The 18,798-nt window shown below is 44.3% G+C and overlaps 1 protein-coding gene across 2 annotated transcripts in view; it reads left to right on the top strand.

Annotated features, from left to right (window-relative positions):
* LOC147712856 (acidic mammalian chitinase-like) overlaps nucleotides 1-18,798 on the top strand; it is a 147,744-nt gene that overhangs the window by 90,469 nt on the left and 38,477 nt on the right. For both annotated transcript variants that reach the window (XR_015296025.1, XM_086923518.1), the window contains exons 4-9: nucleotides 361-417; nucleotides 2,194-2,359; nucleotides 9,800-9,924; nucleotides 17,623-17,746; nucleotides 17,849-18,034; nucleotides 18,154-18,270. Coding sequence is in view for 1 of the 2 variants with exons in the window: in XM_086923518.1 (XP_086779644.1) it covers nucleotides 361-417; nucleotides 2,194-2,359; nucleotides 9,800-9,924; nucleotides 17,623-17,746; nucleotides 17,849-18,034; nucleotides 18,154-18,270 (775 nt within the window). In the remaining variant the exon portion in view is untranslated. The remainder of the gene's footprint in view (nucleotides 1-360; nucleotides 418-2,193; nucleotides 2,360-9,799; nucleotides 9,925-17,622; nucleotides 17,747-17,848; nucleotides 18,035-18,153; nucleotides 18,271-18,798) is intronic.

Raw genomic sequence — 18,798 nt, 5'->3', positions numbered from 1 at the left:
CACTATATTTATACCAAAGGTTGGCTCAGCTGTTTGCAGCAAGATCCAGAAAAGCATAGTCCTGTCACCTGAAAAGTTTGCTCAGTTTTTCATCTTTATGAGGTTGACAAACTAATGTCCAGTTTCATTGGATCATAACTACGGTGCCTACCTGAAGCGCTTAGACATCTACATCAAGGAATGAAACTGTACATAAGGAAAAGGTAATAAAGAGCAGTGAACTGTGGATTCTGCCTGAGGGCTTCAATGGAAGTCCTCAAGTGGAACACACACAGTCATGTAAATCCTCTGCTGTGTCACAATGTGGCATCTACCATTCATCTTACTTTCTTCACTTGTTGACATATGTTTCCCTTGTAGGAACAAAAACCTGGTCACCCTGCTGGCTGTGGGCGGATGGAACTTTGGCACGCAAAAGTAAGTGTGTTTTCGATGGTTCACCAGTGATGGTGGCTATAATCCATGAAGAAGTCGTTTGAAGGTTATGTGAAGAGTGAAAAAATTATCATAGTGAACAGCACCGAATGTGACATTTAGAGTAATGAGGGTGATGCAAACACAGGTGTCTGCTGATATCTGTAAATTGAATGTACGATTAGACCTGAGAACATGTGGCATAGAAATACAGCATATTATGGAACTATGGATGACAATCGCAAACACTGCGTTGATTGTGCGGATGGAATGATCGAAAATAGAAATCCTTTAATCATTGCAATATTATAACTTTAATCAAGTTCCTGACCTCAGATGGTACTTCACAAAAAACACTTGTCTTTTTTTTAGGGGGGTTTTTTCCAACCAAAAACAAACTCTGATGAAAATTCAGCTTGTGGCCCACCTACTCTTGTCCCCTGTAACTATGCAGTGATAGTAGAAACCCTCCATGACCTTCATGAGGCATCTAAAAGGTAACCCTGGGCGTAGTTCACGTAGTAATGCTACGTGTAGCTACACAAAGTGCACTTCGCACTACGCAAGCTACACGTAGCTACGCCAACTGCGTAGTGTGGTAGGGAAATGCTGTTCGCACTGATTGCACATTGCCGGATGCTTGTCCGCACTGTGCAATCATTGCAAACGGCATCCTGCACAGTGCAAGCGGTCGTTTTCTGCCGCTTGTGTAGTTTTGTACTCGAGAGGCAGCTTTCTCAACGCGGACTGGTAGTTTCTCATCGCGAGCGATCGCGAGCATACGCAACCACTCGCAATGAGAAACCTGACCTGCCCGCGTTGAGAATCTTGCCGGGAGGCATATTTTCCACGCTCGCGATCAACAACTTGATGTTGCTGATCGCGAATGAGGAAAAAGTCTCACCGGGATGTTGATTTTCCTCGCTCGCGGTCCTCAACTTGCTGTTGAGGACCGCGAGCAAGCAAAAAATGCCTGCTACGCCACGCTATGCGTTTTTGCATAGTGCTATGTGCAAATTGCGTAGTGTGCAGTAGCACAAACTACGCAGGCTCCGCGAACGTAGCGTAGTCCTACGCCCAGGGTTACTAAAAGGATGAAACTGGAACTGACACTGGCATTCCATGTTTACATCAAGAAGCCCTAGCTTGTGAAAAAAATACTTCTTTTCCACATGTGTGCATGGGATCACAGTCTCGGCTACATCTTCTTACTTTTACATGCATTGAAAAGGTCAGGGAGGTGCTCTCCTTCCTCGGACGTTCTAAAATACGAGGCTGTGTGGAGAAGAGGCTGGCTTCAGGCTGTGCTTTTTTGTTGAAAGAATCATCGAAAATATGTCTCCATATTTAAATTAAGTATGCTACCGAGAGAGAAAGTACATAGACAAAGTATCTTGTAGGAATTATCGGGATTTCTTCATCACCATTTTAGGAACATTTGTCATTTGTGTTTGCAATTGTCATGTAAGATGCTGATTCCCATTACTCTTTAGAAGAGAAATGGATCACGAATTTGATGACCAGGGTTTAATTAATTTTAACAAATGTACTAGCTATGGAAGGCAATAATGAGTAAAATGATCTCCAATAATTAGTTCGTATAAACGATTTAAATCAAAAATCTTCACTCACACATTGGGTAATAGTGTTATGTGCTTGAAGGCGTTGATTGGTATGATTGATGCAAAGCATATGTATATGACAGTGAATGTTGGTGATGAGAAGGATGGTTTTCTTTACGGTGCTAATAATTTATGGTATCAAATTCTCTCCCTCCAGGTTTACTGATATGGTTGCTTCGGCTGCTAACCGTAAGATCTTCATCGACTCAGTCATTGCCCATCTTCGTAAGTACAATTTTGATGGCATAGATCTGGACTTCGAGTATCCCGGGTCGAGAGGCAGCCCACCAGAAGACAAGCAGCGTTTTACTGTCTTATGTAAGGTAAGAGTAAAGATGTAAGTAAAGGTTTCCTCCACTGGTATGTACCCATTTCTGCCTGAGAAGGAAGGAAGCAATACGTTACCCCAAATGTAGTTTGGGTTCTTTGGGCAAAAATTAGGGTGTGAATATTTTTTAAAAATGCTTTCTATCAACTCTGTGAAACTTTTAAAATTCAAAAAGATGTTTTTTTTAATAAAAACAATAGGGAAAAACCCTGTGAGTAAGTTTTGTGAGAGAAAATAAATACTTTTTGTGCGAAAAATCTCCCAAAAGTCCGTTTTGCTGGAAGTTTCTGCCAGAATGATTTTGTTTAATATTTCAAACCTGGCTGCTTTGCAAAGTTGCAAGGTTTTGTGCCTTTGTGAAATTATCATTTGATCAGAGAAGTTTGGCACAGACCTAAGGAGAAATTTGGAAAGCTTGTTCCCATGTAGAGTGAATAATAGGTAGGAAAGTCATGCTTGGTATCTCAGGAATTGTAATTTAAAATCCTCTTTAATGGTAAAGTCAGACTTTAGGTCACAATTTTGAAAATGCCACTTGGCATTTTCCTGTCTTAATCCTCCAGTCTATATCCTGGGCCACATTACTAGATGTAGCTGGCAGCTGGTCTTTGGCTATTACTTCCAGATACTGAGACAAAGGGAAATAGGTATTGTGAAAATGGACCATCTCGGTTAGTATGAGGAAGCGGCCTTTCACCTACCACAGTTGCACCCCACAAAGACTCTGACTCCGCATTCCAACAAAGGGTTTCACACTAGTTCTTTGTGCTCCCAGACAAGCTGGGTCCAGGTCAGCGAGGCTGGAATATCCAGACATCTCCTCCCCCTACAGCCTCTTCCACTTCAAAGTGGGCACCAGGTATAAATAATGGACCCTGAGACCCAATATTTCAGATCACTTCTGGACCTGTGGAATCTGCCAGGAAGAAGGAATGCACATCTGTGAAGTCTGCTATGCTGCTAAAGCCCTGCTGTGCTGACTGAGGACTCTTCTGCTGCTGTGAGCTGCCCTGATGAATCCAACCTGCCTGTGTGGACCCAGAATTTCAAGAAATCTCCAAGAGTCAGTCGGCTGGACCCCTGTTCAAGCCACAGGGACATAATAGGCTTGACATTGATGCTGGCCCAGCACGACGTTTCTCGCCCCCGGCATCGATGCATCACAAGACCTCGCAAACTACTGTGGCTCCTTCGCCGCTGATGCAGCTTGCTACTGATGCCAGTCCAGTGTGACGCATATCTTTCACTGTACTGACGCATCGCAGTGCAAGTCTTCGCCACCCCAGCGGTTGCCTCAATGACAATGCAGGACCTCACAGTGCAGCCCTTTAGCGATGACTCTTCAACGCCGTACTGCACAGTTTCACACAGAGAATGTTTTCAGCTGACTGAACTCAGTCCTCTATCCGGCACGAGCTCCATTGCGATTGGCCTCAACTTGTGACTTAGAGTCCCACTGCGGTTGGCTCTTTCTGCATCTTAGCTCTTGCTTTCTGCAAAAGCTTTAAAATCCCATATATGCTGTTCTACTAATTGGATTTGTGTTGTTTTGGTGTCAAATAATTTAATAAAATCGACTCTATGTTGCACACATAGTAACAGCAAAAACTAGGAGAAATTAACCGCATCGCTGCTGCGGTGATTTTTGCGCTGTGCGGCATTTTTAAAAATACCGCGTTACATGACGAGCTCAGCTCGTCATCAGCACACGCCACCCATGGCTGATGACGAGCTGAGCTCGTCATCAGCAGCGAAGGGGTTAATAATTTCTCCTCATTACGCCATGTTAAGACCAGGTTAAGATCAGGTTTTCCCTTGTCTTAATTTTGGCACTGCCTTCCATGTAGGCTACGCTCGTAAATAGGGGTCAGTCTCAAAATCAATGGGTGTTGCGGTGGAATACCCATCTCAACACCCTTTGCATGCCCCTTTCACAATAAGTGTAGCAGAAAAGGGGACCTTATTTACAAGGCAGTGGTAAGCGACATTAAGTAGCTTACTGCCACCTTGTAAATAAGGCAAAGGGTTTATCACCACAGGAACATCATAACATGTAATGTTCCTGTGGTGATAGGGGCTTGTAAATGTGTCCCAATGAGTCCAACACAAATTTTTTGCAAGATTCAGTCCAAGACATTTGCAGCTTTTTACCTGCTCTAATGGAGAATAGCGCAGAAACGACTGAAATTTCTTTGGGCTTGTAGAGAAAATCAAAGTGGTATTTTTAGACACATTAGCGGGTAGCTGATTTAACATATTATATACTAGTGCTTTTATTTTTCTTTGAAGTCCACAGGCATATAGTCTAATATTATCAAATATTCGGCATACCTAGGACTAGTAAAATGAGAAGTACCCATTTTATGGAAAATGATTGTAAGGAGCTACACGCTCTACAGCTATTAGAAATATTACTCTGTCTTTTGGCAAGAACAAAAGAGAAGGTCATTACTGCATAGTTAATGCCAGACAGGGATGAGCAAGTACATCAATTGTATCACCCACTGTTGCTGCTAAATCTAGAAAATAAAATGTTAGGTAGAGTTATTGCAAACAGACTCATGTCATTCACGAATGAACTAGCATCCTGATGAATTCAGCTTTATCCTGAGCATGACCATTTCACACGATTTTAAGGTGCATCTTTATCCACATGCACCAAATCCACCCTCCAATCCATCAATACAATTATTTCATTTATTTAACATAGCTTGCCCTACGGTGTTATTTTTAAGTCCCTGTCTCCATTATTTTCTAGAGGCGTGTATTACAGTACCTGTGAGACTTATAACAATAAAATAAGAAATAATAATGAGACTTATAAAGTGCATAGCTACTTCTTACGATGAAGTGTCCCAGCTCTAGGTTACTGACTCCAGAGAATAATGTTGCCATCCATCCTGGATAGGTCTTAACCAGACCTGCAGATCCAGGATTTCAGTTTTTTCCTGAAGATAGTTTCAGATGGAGCTTGCTGAATTACAGCATGAAGAGAGTTGCAAGATGGTTAAATAAACTGGCTCCTATACTAGCTCTTTACAATTTGGGATAGCAGCTTGTTTTGCTTCAGACTGAAGATGAGATGGGCCTTAAGAGGAAAGAGCCTTGTAGCAATAGCAGAGAGATTCGAAGGTAACTTTATGGCTCACCGGAAGCCAGTGCAGCTTTCTCAGCTCTGGTCTAATAGAGGAATGCTTGGGGAGCCTGAGCAGAGCCGGAGCAGCTGCAATCTGGACCCGTTGAGGCCTGCGCAGATGGGACTGGGGCACACCCAAGTAAAGGACATTGCTGTGGTCCAGCCTGGATATAACCAGGGCCTGGACTTCATTTGTTTGTGCTGATTCCGGTAAGAGATGGATAATTTTCTTCAAGGATCTCAGCATCCCAAAACATTTTCTGGCGAGGGCAGTAATCTGTGTATCAAAGGAGAGGTTTTTGTCAAACTAGATGCCCAAATGTTTGACCTTAGGCTTGAGAGTGGGTAAAGGATCGGGGCTATCGGGCCACCAGGTATTGGACCAGATAGTAAGGTGCTCGCCCAGAACCAATACCTCAGTCTTCCCGGCATTCAGCTTTAAGCAGTTTAAGTCCATCCAACCAGCAACCTCTGACACGCATGAACAGAGGAAAGAGGCCAAAAGCTCGCTTTTCTGGGATAGGGTGATGACAAGTTGCGTGCTATCAGTGTACTGAAATAATGTGAAAACCATAGCATTCAATGACTAAAAAGGGTTGGACTTAGTGAAGAGACCTGCGGCACTCCCTACTGCAAGGAATGCACCTGCCAGTAGAAGGGTTTCTGGGAGACATGAAAGGTACGTCCTTCCAGAAATTAGATCTGCCAAACCAGCACATTAATAAATGTTGTAGGATACGATATTCAGTGGCGGCTGGTGACATTTGAAAGTGGCGAGGCGTAGCGCGCGTGCCCTAACCCCCCCCCCCCCCCCCCCCTGAAAACATTTAAAATCGAGTGGACTATGGTCAGTGACGGCATACACCTGCTCTAACTGTACTCGGCAACCAAATGCGACAAGAGTAGGAGATCCTCTGAAAGATGACATTAACCCAAATGTTGTACTTGCACACACAAGATGTCATTCTTCGCTAAACATTTGTGTAGCGAATGAACAAACGTGTTTCCCGACAGGGCTGCATCACTACTACACATTTACATCTGCCTCTGCCAGAAAAGTGAATGCATACCAAGCAAGAAAATTCGTACCCATTTAGTATTGCCCTTTGGCCTTGCCCATCAAACTCACAAATCAATTTTAACAAATCTATCCAACAGAAATCTAATTTCACTCACTCTACCAAACGGACATCTCCACAAACCGAGCTAGACTCAGTCTGTCGTGGTATCAACCAAACCATTTGGGATAAGTCACCACCGGACCGGAATACTAGCGCAAATCCATACTAACAGATTGTGTTTTAACTCAAATAATAAGAACCATAAACTATAACAGCATTGGAGCAGAGAAGCATGAAAAGATTTTTAACTAGTATGTTCAACATTTTAGATTTGTTACATGTCTCACAAGTCATATAACAATTTTCAAAATAGAAAAATAAAGCTTTTGAATTCGGTGGGGGGGGGAGCGGGATAAATAAAATAAATAAAAGTCAAACTTACCTTCTTCCCTCCTTCAAGTTCCGACTCCGAGACTCCACCAGACTCCCGACTCCCGTCGACGCCGTCCTGTTCTTGAATTCCTTTCCCATGGTGCTCGTCATCACGGAGGAAGGCTGCAGGCAGCCTCCCTCGCCTCCACCACAGCACAGCGCTGTGATTGGTTCGGCCGGCTGCCCTACCCGCGTCATTTCTCTCTGTATGCTGCAGCATACAGAGAGCAGGGAGAGTGGGAGGGGTTACTCTAGGGCAGGGGGGAGCGGCTTGCCTACTGTTCTTAATACAGTTGATACTGTCTGTTTGGACAGCCTCTCAGGCTGCCCAAACAGACAGTATTAACAACAGTGGGGAAAGCCACTCCCCCTGAACTCGAGTAACCCCTCCCACTCTCTCAAGCAGGAACTTCTGCTTTCTCGCCGTGCAAGAAGGCAGAAACAAATGGTAGATCTCTACTATTTGTTTCTGCCTTCTCGCATGGCGAGAAAGCAGTAGGGCAGCGCTCAAACGCCCCCATGGAGGATCCGCCACTGACAATATTGAATGCGGCATTGGGATCCAACATATGGACTGCTGCAGTGTTGTCCTCGTCTATAATCCAGTGGGCTGACTCGGAGTTAGCAGCCAAGCAGATTAGGTGCTGTAGGAGGGGCAGAAGCCTGATTGGGTCCTATGCAGGAGGTCATTATAGTCCAGAAAGCTAGCGAGTTGCCTATTCATGTGCTTCTCTGCAATCTTCAAGAAGAGTGGTAGCTGTAATATAAGTCGATAGTTTTCATGCTCAGAGAGGTCAAGTAGAGTTTTAAAAAAAAAGAGGGACCACCATGGCGTGTTTCCACTGTGACTGGGCATTTGTGGTGCGTGGCTTACTCCAAGCTGGGCTGGAGTACATTACTGTTTTGTTACCATTCTGACTGTAGTAACTTTAAAAATTTAATTTGTCAACCACAATGGGCATAATCTTTTATGGGTGGGTGTTTGGCATTTGCATGTATCTCCCTATCCCTCTCTTTACCTCTCCTTCCACATTTACTACAAAATGTTAAGCCTAACTTAGCGGAGAACTTGGCATGTGTGAAGGAGAGCTCCCCATAAAAAATATAGGAAAGGCGGAGGTCTCCGCAATTGAATTTGTGAATAGTATTTTGTCATTCGTGAACAATACTACCGAAGTACTACCAAATGTACTACAAAATGCAGTTTGTGAATAGGTCCTCTTTACGTACTCTACTTAGATGTCTGTACATCCTGTATGTGAATGTTGTGAGGCTGATCTAGATGTGATCTTAGACAATGAAGTGTCGCCTTGCTGCTGTAAACAAACTAAGAAAATATCCATGAACTATAGGCATGAATGATTACATTTTAGATTTCCAGCTCACTATCATTATACCCAGATAAGACGACACAAAATTGATCCAAATGTAGGCTATACATGTTACTGATGGGATCACCCAAATTCTGACTTTTTCACCTCACCCAGAGATGCCCCAATATTCTCATATTCTGGAAATCTATCTTTGAGGATGTCACTCACGAACGTTAAGAATTCTCCCCTGATGGCTTTACTGGGGTATTTACCCAAGATCCCTCACTGTTTGAGGAAATTTCCAGCCATGTTTCTACTTTTGGCAAAGTGCAGATTTGCCAGGGCCTGGTGGCATGGGCCCTAGACAACTGTGCACAGTTAGCTGTGTGACGCAGTTTACTATAACAAATGTGCAGATATGTTCTACTGCTTACAGTGTGCGGTCACTAGATCACAAGAGCTACAGATATATGGGAATTCCACCATGGGAACCTACTTACATGGAGGGAAACAATGCTGTATCAAATAAAACCAGACACAATTAGCTGTGATCTAAACCAGTTGTATCCTAATCTCTTGGTAGTTGATTGGGGGTAGGGGAGCTATGAACAATAAGTCATGGCGTAAACATTGTGATTTCTGGTTTGAATGCTGTGAGGGATTTGGGTCAACCCAGGTGACGCGGTTTTATAATGCTGATGCACCTATGCATGTGACCTGTAAAGGTGACTATACTTCTTTCTTGCAGACATCAGTATCTGGAACCCTGATAAAGTTGGAATGTGAGACGTGCAATCTTAATTTGCAGACAAAACAAATTGACCAATGTGATCTTTTCTCATACATGTACTTGAACATACAAAATAAAGTTTTATAATTTATGAACAGGGTCTTAAGAAGGTTGGGTTATAGGGAAGGATTGCTCCTTAGGCTGCTGTGCTGGTGATGAAAAATCTGTTGATAACTTTTGAAGCAAGCATGCCATTTTGTATCATGGCAACTCAGCTAAAGCCTTGCTATGGACAGAAAAAGGAGTGCTGCAGTGATTTCTCTTTCTCTCTGTAAACTTTCTTAGAAAAAAACGTTTGTGATACGTGGAGCACGGTATGACGTTTTTAAGTTGGGCCCTGGATTCATCTCTGGTACGCCTTTTCATGACAAAAGTAATCCATTGTCGTTGGTAACTGCATGGATCATCAGTTTGCCTTGTCAAGTTGTTCTTCCATGAAAGGCACTTGCAAATTTCTGTGAGAGATTAGTCCCAAATGTGTAGATGAAACGCCAGATAAAGCTTCAATGTGTCTTCCCTAATGACCTAGTGTTGTTTCAAAAAGTTGAAAAACTGTTGTGATCCAACAGCTATTGCTTGGTGGCATTTAACACAATAAATACATCACAGCCTAGAAAAAGATAGTTTGCATTATGGCAGATGGTAACTACAGTAATGAGCGTAAGGGAGCAGAAATGACTGATACCTTCTTCTCTCTGGCTAGGAATTACTGGAGGCTTTTGAAAAAGAAAGTGAGGGCACTGGAAAACCCAGGCTGCTGGTCACCGCAGCTGTGTCTGCTGGCAAAGGAACTATTGATGCCGGATATGAAATTGCAGCGATTGGGGAGTAAGTACAGTGGTTCCAACTTAGATTACTGAGAACGTGTTAGCGGTGTTGGTTGGGACTTGGACCTTAGAGATGTTTTAAATATGGCAGACATCATGTTAGAGTTGTGTGTCAATGGAATATCTGGGCAAAATGCCAAATTCATTGTTATACAATTAGATGAGCAACTTTTACTGGTAGATTTGTTTTATGGATTTAGCTCTTCTTCTAGAAATTGGAGGACTTTACTTTACCACCCAACTCTAAATCAGACCCAAAGACGCAACCCCCAATGGGGTCTGGGATTTTTTAATACATAGTGAAATCGATTGAAGTTAACAAGATGATTTCTCTATACTCTTCCATCTCATCTCCGTTGAAAACCAATTGATTCTCCGAGTCACACAACTTTAAAACTGGGTGGGATCCCAAAGAGTTTCCTAATTGGCAGGCAGGGAGAGCACGTCCCTGGAAAATTTGTTTGCAAATAAACAGACTTGCAAAGTAATAACGTGGCTGCTGCGAGTTTGTGACTGACCTGGCCACACCTCTTTCAATGGAAGAGAGATCTGGGGGAGAAATACCTTCCAAGACCTGAGGGAGAATATGGCACAGGGCTCCTCAGGCATCAATTTGTGCACTTCATAAAGAAAACTCATATAAACTGCTGACAAGTTGGAACTTATCTTCTACCCGACTGTCTGCTATGTCATGTTCGGTTGTTACGATTTATGTTGTAAGAGTTGTGGGGAAAAGGGCACTTTCTTCCAAATTTGGTTTTCTTGTAAATATGTTTAAACTTACTGGAGGGAACGATTTTCCCACATTGGGCAACAAGTAGAAATCACACTGCCATTGACAGGTTTGGCTACAGCAGATTATTGTGGTGGAATAAGGTGTGAAATGTGTCCGCCATGGAAAATATAACATCAGCTCTTTATGGCAAATCACATACATTTGAATCACTATGGTTACCAGTTAAAACCAATATGAAAAGGGACTATGTGGCGGAATTTAACTAATGGGCTGGAGCTAGTATGCAAAGGGAGGCTGAATCTAATATCAGCAACTTCGTCTAATGTATCTGATGTACAATGAATAACAACAATTGTTTTTTAGTAGCATTACTCACTGCTTGTTCTGAAGAGTAAGGACTGATGACTGGTATGTAAAGTTGAGAGGTCAAAATCACCTGTAGTATATCTATAATCTAAATGTTATTATGCACCGTTTTGCAGTGTCAAAATGATAAATAAATTAGGCAAAAAAACTCCTTATTCGGATGACCAAGACCCTCACAGCCACAACTTTGCACATATAGATTTGTGGCAATCACCTCAAATACAACTGTCGAACAAGTTGGACCATCTCTTCCATAGCCGAGGCAACCTGGTGTCTCCCAATGGAGATTCCACAAACATGAAAAATGCCATTGGAGACACAAGTAGTAATTTCAATCTTAGACAAGATTGTATAGAAGTTTATAAAAAAGCAGAAACTAGTTTGATGTCTTACGTAGTCCATCGTCCATTAAATTAATCTGTGGAATTTACTTGTTGTATTTATCTGTCTTACAGTTACTGTCTCACGCTCGTTGGGGGGGGGGGGTCTGGAGAGCAGCGTTAGACAGTGGGGACAACGTGGAGGGATGAATGGTCTCAGGGATATTTAATAGAGAATAGTCTGTATACTTGGTGGAAGAGGTGAATCTTCATTACTTTGCATTACAAACCTGCCAGAGATCTTGCACACAGTCCGTTCATGCCCTGGTTGCTTTAAGAAATCATGCACATGATTCCATTGGCACAACAAAAGGCTTCAGCTCACAGGGCAGCTTCTTGTATCTTACGCCCATACTGCCAAATGAACCCTATAACAATACTGTTGGTTTGATGGATTGTGGCTTGCATCAGGTGTGGGGACAGAAAACCTGTTCCATAGCACGTTCTGCCAGAAAGCCGGTTCTGCTGCAGTTGTAGGAATATTCCCATGGCAGAGTTTTCCGCACTAAGGGGCCGATTAGGATCGCGGACGGACCTGCGTCCGTCCGCGACCCCCGAGGTGGAGGGAACGTCCGCAGGGGCTCCCTCCAGTGCAATTAGGATGTGACCGCCACCCTGGCGGTCACATCCTCAATATTTAACATTGCGGCGGGTGCTGCTTGAAGCAGCACCCGCCACAAGATTAAATATGCATGCTTCGCATTTGCATGCACAAAGCGGCAGACACCGCGCGGTGCCTGCCGCTTTGTGCATGCAAATGCAGGGGGGTACCATAGGTACCCCCCATGTGCACCCCCCACCCCCGTAACCCTGGGGGCCCGCAACGGGCCCCCCAAGAAAACACCGTATGCCTTTCAACGGCAGAGAAGCCGCCGGGGAAAGGCATTTGTTCTGCCCCATCCTTATATGGCTGGCGGTGTCTGTTAGACACCCACTCCATATTAGAGCTTTTCCGCCGAGGTCGTAAGACGAACGTGGCGGAAAAGCGGCGGACGGTCTTCCTGACCCCTGCGGGGAATGTATTCCCTTAATTCCTTATGGGATTTCGGTTTTGGTCCCCTTAAGTCCATTGGCCCTCTTTGACCCCCCTGTTCTACCCAGGGACCTGTTGCGGCATCTAATGGGGTACTCCGACTCATCGGTGCTAGTATCTGCCTCTGAGGATTTATCATGGTATTCCTATTCTCCATCTCTGCCCTTTCCCTGTCCCATCGTGCCTGTTCCTCCTGCTGGACCCCTTCTGGGTTGTAGATTGACACAATAGGGCCTATGGTAACGGGTACCTGTAAAGCATCTGGCATTTGGTAGGACCTTGCATATTGTGTCTCTGGCACCTTCTGGACCACTACTCTTCCCACTACTCTCTGTTCGGAACTAGATTGAGGTATTTCCACATCTTTCTTGGTATCCCACTCCGTTACTGGGATCGATTTATATTCCCCCCATCTAGCTCCGTCCCCGTGCTGTAGTATGGGACTTGCGGTTTCGCTGTTATACGGAGGTGGTCTATCTGTTAATAGCCTCTCTATCAGATCCTCCTCCGTCTCGCTTTCCTCATCATCCTCTAGAGGTTTCTTTTCTCCCGTAACTTCTAGCATCGGGTACAGTTTGTCTGCTTCTATCTTCTGCACCCTCCACTTTTTAGCTTCATCGTCCCATTTAGCATCCTGCACTGCTTTTACCGATCTTCTCACTCTTTCTTGGCGCCTTTTTACGCTCTTTTCGTGTGCTGCTCTAAACCATGCACTAAGGGCTTCAAACTGTGTTGGCCTCGGTAGAGGTCTTGTTGCAAGCATTACCGCTTTCAGTTCGTTCAACACGTCTAGTTTAAACGTTCCGAATCTCGGAAACGTCAGTTCCTTATTCCCTTCAGTTAGCCTATTCCACTCGGAGATCCATAGTATCGAGTGTAAGCCTACATTCACTGCCATATGATAAGCTGGTGTGCCTTCTGGTGGAGCTTCTTCTCCGGTATATAAGTTTCTTTTATTCCTCCTAAAGAGTGCTCTTAAACTCTTAAAACATTTCATTTTCGATAATCTACTATTTTCCTTTATTAATTCTCTTCCTTGTTTATGTCCCGATGACAACCACCAACCAATCCCTACGCGGCTCTCGCTAATCGGCCTATCTCAGCGCGACTCTACGTTGACGTATGACAAACTAACCAATCTCAGCGCGGTTCTATGCTGACGTCACTCGTTCCTTCTGCAGCAGTTCCCCTTCTTTCTCAACTCGTCTCGCGGTCTTGCATGCGTTTCATTCATACACTGACAGGCTGCCCCGGGACACCAAAGGTGGCTACCTGCGAGGGCGGCCATCCTTAGTGCCATAGGATGGCACGGACCCTGAGCGGTCTAGTGGTTGGCTGACGCGGTGGTCAGCCAGTGGATTACCTAGGATTCCCCACACGTGAGGTCATTTCCTGTCCTGGGGGAGAAGGGGGGGAGGGCTATATAGCCCGGGGGGCGAGGGTCATGCGTCCTCTTTTGTTCCTGTACAGCGGCGTGTAGACCCTCGCCCCCCACCTCTGGAGAATCCCGCAGCGCGGATCAGGACTGCCCGGCGTTCTTTTTCCCTCCCATCCGCTTACCCTGCTCTTGGGCAGATCGGGGTGGGGGGGCTACTACTAATGAATTGTTTTTGTGTTGCAGGCGGAGTTACAGGGCGATCCAATACAGGAAGGTACAGAAGGGTACCCTCTACAGGAGCACCGGAAGGGTGCGTGAGCGATATATCCCCCAGGGAGATCCACGGTAAAAGGATCCTGGGGGACTGACGGCGCCCCGTTAGTCCTTCGGGCGGTTGTGGACCTGAGCAACCGGGGGTTGCCAACGCTCTGCCCCCCGAGGGGGGGGGTTTGAGTAAATGGGCGAACGAGAGGTTCGCCGGGGGTAGGGGTTAGACCTTCCCCCCCCAAACTGATAATGCCCCTACGGTTTAACACCGTGGGGGGGTTATAGCTCGGTCAGGTGGGCGGGTCGCGAGAGGCGGCCTGCTCTGGATCGCCCGTAAGTTAACCCAACATGTTGGCATAATGTATATGCTAATAAAACTGCAACAACTTTCTCCATCAACTTGTGTGGTGTCGGTTATTGTGGGATGGGGGGTTGTATGTAAGCGGGTCTGGGCCGATATTGGCACTATGAAAAATGACTACTTCCGTCCAAGCGATCACTTTTCTCTGACTGTACGGCCACAGTCTAACTGTAATTGCTACCTCAACTGGCGAAACGTCTTCCCTCTGACGGTCGGACGCTTGTCTCAACTGATAGGTTACTTACACACAGTAAACGTACGACCAGCGTCCGTTACTCATACACTCACTCTTACGCTCCCCCTATCATCGGTCTGTCGGGCGATCAATGGTACCTCATGACCCCCTTTCAATGGTAGACAAATTACTCTGGGTGTTCGATACACCCGAACCACTTAAGTCCTTCCCTGGAGCTTAAGATTTCATCCGGTTGCGCGCGCTCACAACCTTCCCTCAATCACACTACAGGCATTCAACTCCGCTTGACATTACAACACAGGTACAACATAAAATACCGCAATCTTACAACGCATGACCCTTATACTCACTCTCGACCGACTCTGCTGGTTTTCTTTCCATACACCGTCAGCACCGTCTTCGGCAGGGATTCTTCTTCTGGTCGTCGATGACTAGGGACCTTGGGGTAATCTAGACCTGACCTAGGTTGACTTCCTCAAGAAGAAAACCATCTTTCTCTGCTACCAACTGCGGGGAATGAGATTTTGATATCAATTTATGACCAATTTAATAACTTATCTCATTCGTCAATTTTGGATCGGTTTTTATCTGTCATTGAGTAAAAGACAAACCCCGCATAGGTTAGATAAACCCCATAAACTGACGCAACTCTGAAGAACCACTTACAACTGATGAAGTTTTGAAAGTTTTATATAAAAGTCAAATTTATATGGGAATACAATCCTTTCAATATATATCTCAAAGGGTATACAAGAGAATACAAAATCAATTCCAAATCTCCAGGTTAAAGCATCAATACAATGTGGTCTTGTTGCGTCATCTACAGAAAGAGAAAATAATCAAGTTAAATCTGTCCCTACTCTATACTAGGTGACATCCCTACTTCGCAAGTTCCTAACCTAAAAAGGTGTCAGCAGTTTGACTCCCAAAGAAGTTCAAACTCTCTTAGCCTCTAAAGGTAACTTAAGTTTTAAGAAGCAGTACCCTCGCTGCCTACCCATCCGCTCTCTAAGGGTCCTCGGCCTACTGCTCTCTTGCGCTTCTGATCTCTCTCAGCGCATCTGCTCAAGTCATCTACTCTGAGCTTTCTATAATGGCTTCTGCTCGGAGCTGATCGCCTTCGCTGTTCCCCTTGGCTAATCGCTATCTTCTCCCCGGGGTGCTGTCCCTAAAATACACAATCAGTGTGTGGGTGGAACGCCCCTTCGACGCCCACCACGGACTTTCCCCGTGAGGTCATCTTCTAGCTTTTCCTTGCTTCTTCTCTTTCGCGTCGTCCGTTAAGTTGACCTTTCTCCTCCGATGTCATCTTCGTCTTCTTGCTGTTGACTTCTTTCAAATTTACAATTGACACTTTCGAAACATAAGTTCATAACCTTAATAGAACCCTCATCTTTATAGTTATGTATATAACCTTTCTCGGTCCTATGAACGGACTTCTCAAAACAACTCTCAATTCCAAGCGCTTCTTATCACGTTTAGGCCATAAACTTCGTCCAGCGTTGTCACCTTAAATCTAGCAAGCACTAGACTCCTTGGCTCGCACGTTCACATCTAGACTATTCACGACTCCTGTGAGCCCACTAAATTACGAACAGCGGACTACACTCCTGCGAACCCTTGGTCAGTCAGGTTAAAACCACAAATGACCTAAACCCTTCTAACATTTCTTACAAGAAGCCTTCTACACAGTATAACCTTTAACACACATTTATATACATATTCGTATTTAGCAAATCCTTTACATATAGATGAATATATTGTACATAGAATATAAATTATATGGCGTATAATTTTATATTCTCATTTGTTACATCGTCGTATATGTTCTCTGCACCTTTCTCCATTTTACATATCACACCGTTCCTCCATTTAAAGTTACACACGTACATGAATTCTACTTTACACGTTCTACATTTCGTAAGCATTTCTACACATTACTACGTTAGCCCACTACGTATACGGGCCCTCTAAATCTAATACATGTTCTAACGTGAATACAGTTACATTTCCTATATCACTTTTGATTATATCGGTTGGCTCTATGCTGTAAGTATCAACTTCATGTTACAATATACATTTCATTCCTACGTTTATACGATGTGCTTGTAAATATGGCTCATGCATATTTTTTATTCAAATTTGCGCTCTCTCACCCCCCAGCCATCCTAATCTGGCCGGGGGTCTTTGAAGGCTCCGCAGCGGTTTTTCCTCATCCTCCGGGCCGGCGGACACTTCCGCCGGCCCGGAGGATGCGGAAACACCTCAATCCTAATCGGCCCCTAAATCACTTAACGCTTCAGCAAATTTACTCACTTACTTCAGATGAGGTTCTGCTCTTCAGTAACCTTCTCCACAGGATATTCCTCTTAGACAAATAGGTGACTACATACTATCTCATGCTTCATAAAGTGAAAAAACTAACTGGTCATACAAAAGTCATTAGATCTATAACCCACCTGCACAATATCCTCCCGATTGCTGTCATGTTGTAATTTAGTCACATTTTTGTAAATATGTGCAGGTCTTCTGCTGAAACCCTAATGAAGAAAGAGCCAAAGTGAATGCTGGAGAAGAACATGAGAAACTCAGAAGGAACGATTGTTTCCCAAAGCTGAAATCTTTTATTACTTCACATGTATCCCAAACTCAAATGGTGATACAGCATCTTCATCTTCTGTCCCATACATACCATAAACCGTAATTCAGTTGCCTCAGTGTTTCTTAGCCTCAGTCAAGTCTTGAAGGATAACTTGTTACCTAATGGCACGGATAACGCTAATTATTGTATTACAAAACCAATGCTGTAAGATTCTCACTTGATGTTAGAGGGATTGAAATATTTAACTGGACATGCACATACTTTCTGACAGTGCGCATTTAAGTGATGGGTTGTGTAACTCTGAAGGGTGACAGCCCAGAGCCGGTGTTGTACCATTCAACTAAGCTTTTCTAACATTAACTCACCCTGCTTTGTTGCAGAGTCCTAGACTTCATCAGCGTAATGACCTATGATTTCCACGGAGGCTGGGACACTATCTCGGGGCACAACAGCCCTCTCCATGTAGGGCCGGAAGACAAGGGGGACCTCATTTACTTCAATACTGTAAGAGCAACACTCTAATCCAGTGCTTCTATCCATACAAATTCATGTTGTGTCTGAAGGGGCTTCATCAATAGTGACAGGATATGCTTCTGGTGTCCACAGGAGTTTGCAATGAAGTACTGGAGAGATAATGGCGTCCCTGCCGAGAAGCTGATGATGGGATTCCCAACCTATGGCCGCACCTTTCGACTCAAAACCCCAAATGATTGCAGAATTGGTGCCCCCGTCAGTGGTGCTGGATCTTCTGGAACCTACACCCGCGAAGCTGGATTCTGGGCCTACTATGAGGTAATTTTTTTAAGTGATATATTTTCTAAGATTAACCTGTGTTCAGAATGTTCCAGTCATTTAATTTGCTGTTTTCTGCACTCAAACACCTACAACAAATTACACTTGTGTGCCTACAGATCTGCACCTTCCTGAAAGGAGCCACAATTAAATGGAGCGATGAGCAGAAGGTGCCATATGCCTGCAAAGACTATGAGTGGGTCGGCTACGACAACGCTGTGAGCTATGAGTGCAAGGTAAACCATTGGATCATGTACATCACTGCATTAACTCAAGACAAGGAAAAGGAATGCTCATCTTATTAAATGTTTCTTATACTTGTCATACATAACTCCTCACTACTAGAGTGAAGATCTAAATCACACTCCGGTGTTAAGCTGCGTTTTAAATGGTTCAATGGAAACACACAGCGAGTCATATTTACAAGAGCTTATTGCCACAGGAATGTCACTTTTTGTGATGGTCTGGTGGCGATAATCCCTTCACCTTATTTATAAGGTGGCGTTAAGCCACTTAATGTGGCTTAACTCCTCCTTGTGACATGAGGTACCTTTTCACACAGAACTTAGTATTGTGAAAGGTTTGGGAAATGGGTGTTGCGGTTGGCGTTCGGCTACAACATCCATTGCCTTTTGACCCTTGGGAAAACTGGTCTTAACCTGGTGAAACGAGGAGAAATGATTAGTTTGTATTTGTTTTTGCTGTTTCCAAGTGTGCTGCATTCTGCAGCATAAATAGAAACAGCAAATTACCACTAGTGACTG

This window comes from Lissotriton vulgaris, chromosome 5 (genome assembly GCF_964263255.1).
Source record: "Lissotriton vulgaris chromosome 5, aLisVul1.2, whole genome shotgun sequence".
In the NCBI taxonomy this organism is placed as follows: Eukaryota; Metazoa; Chordata; class Amphibia; order Caudata; family Salamandridae; genus Lissotriton; species Lissotriton vulgaris.
The sequence above is the reverse complement of the archived record's forward strand: the minus strand, read 5'-3'. Positions and strand labels throughout refer to the sequence as shown.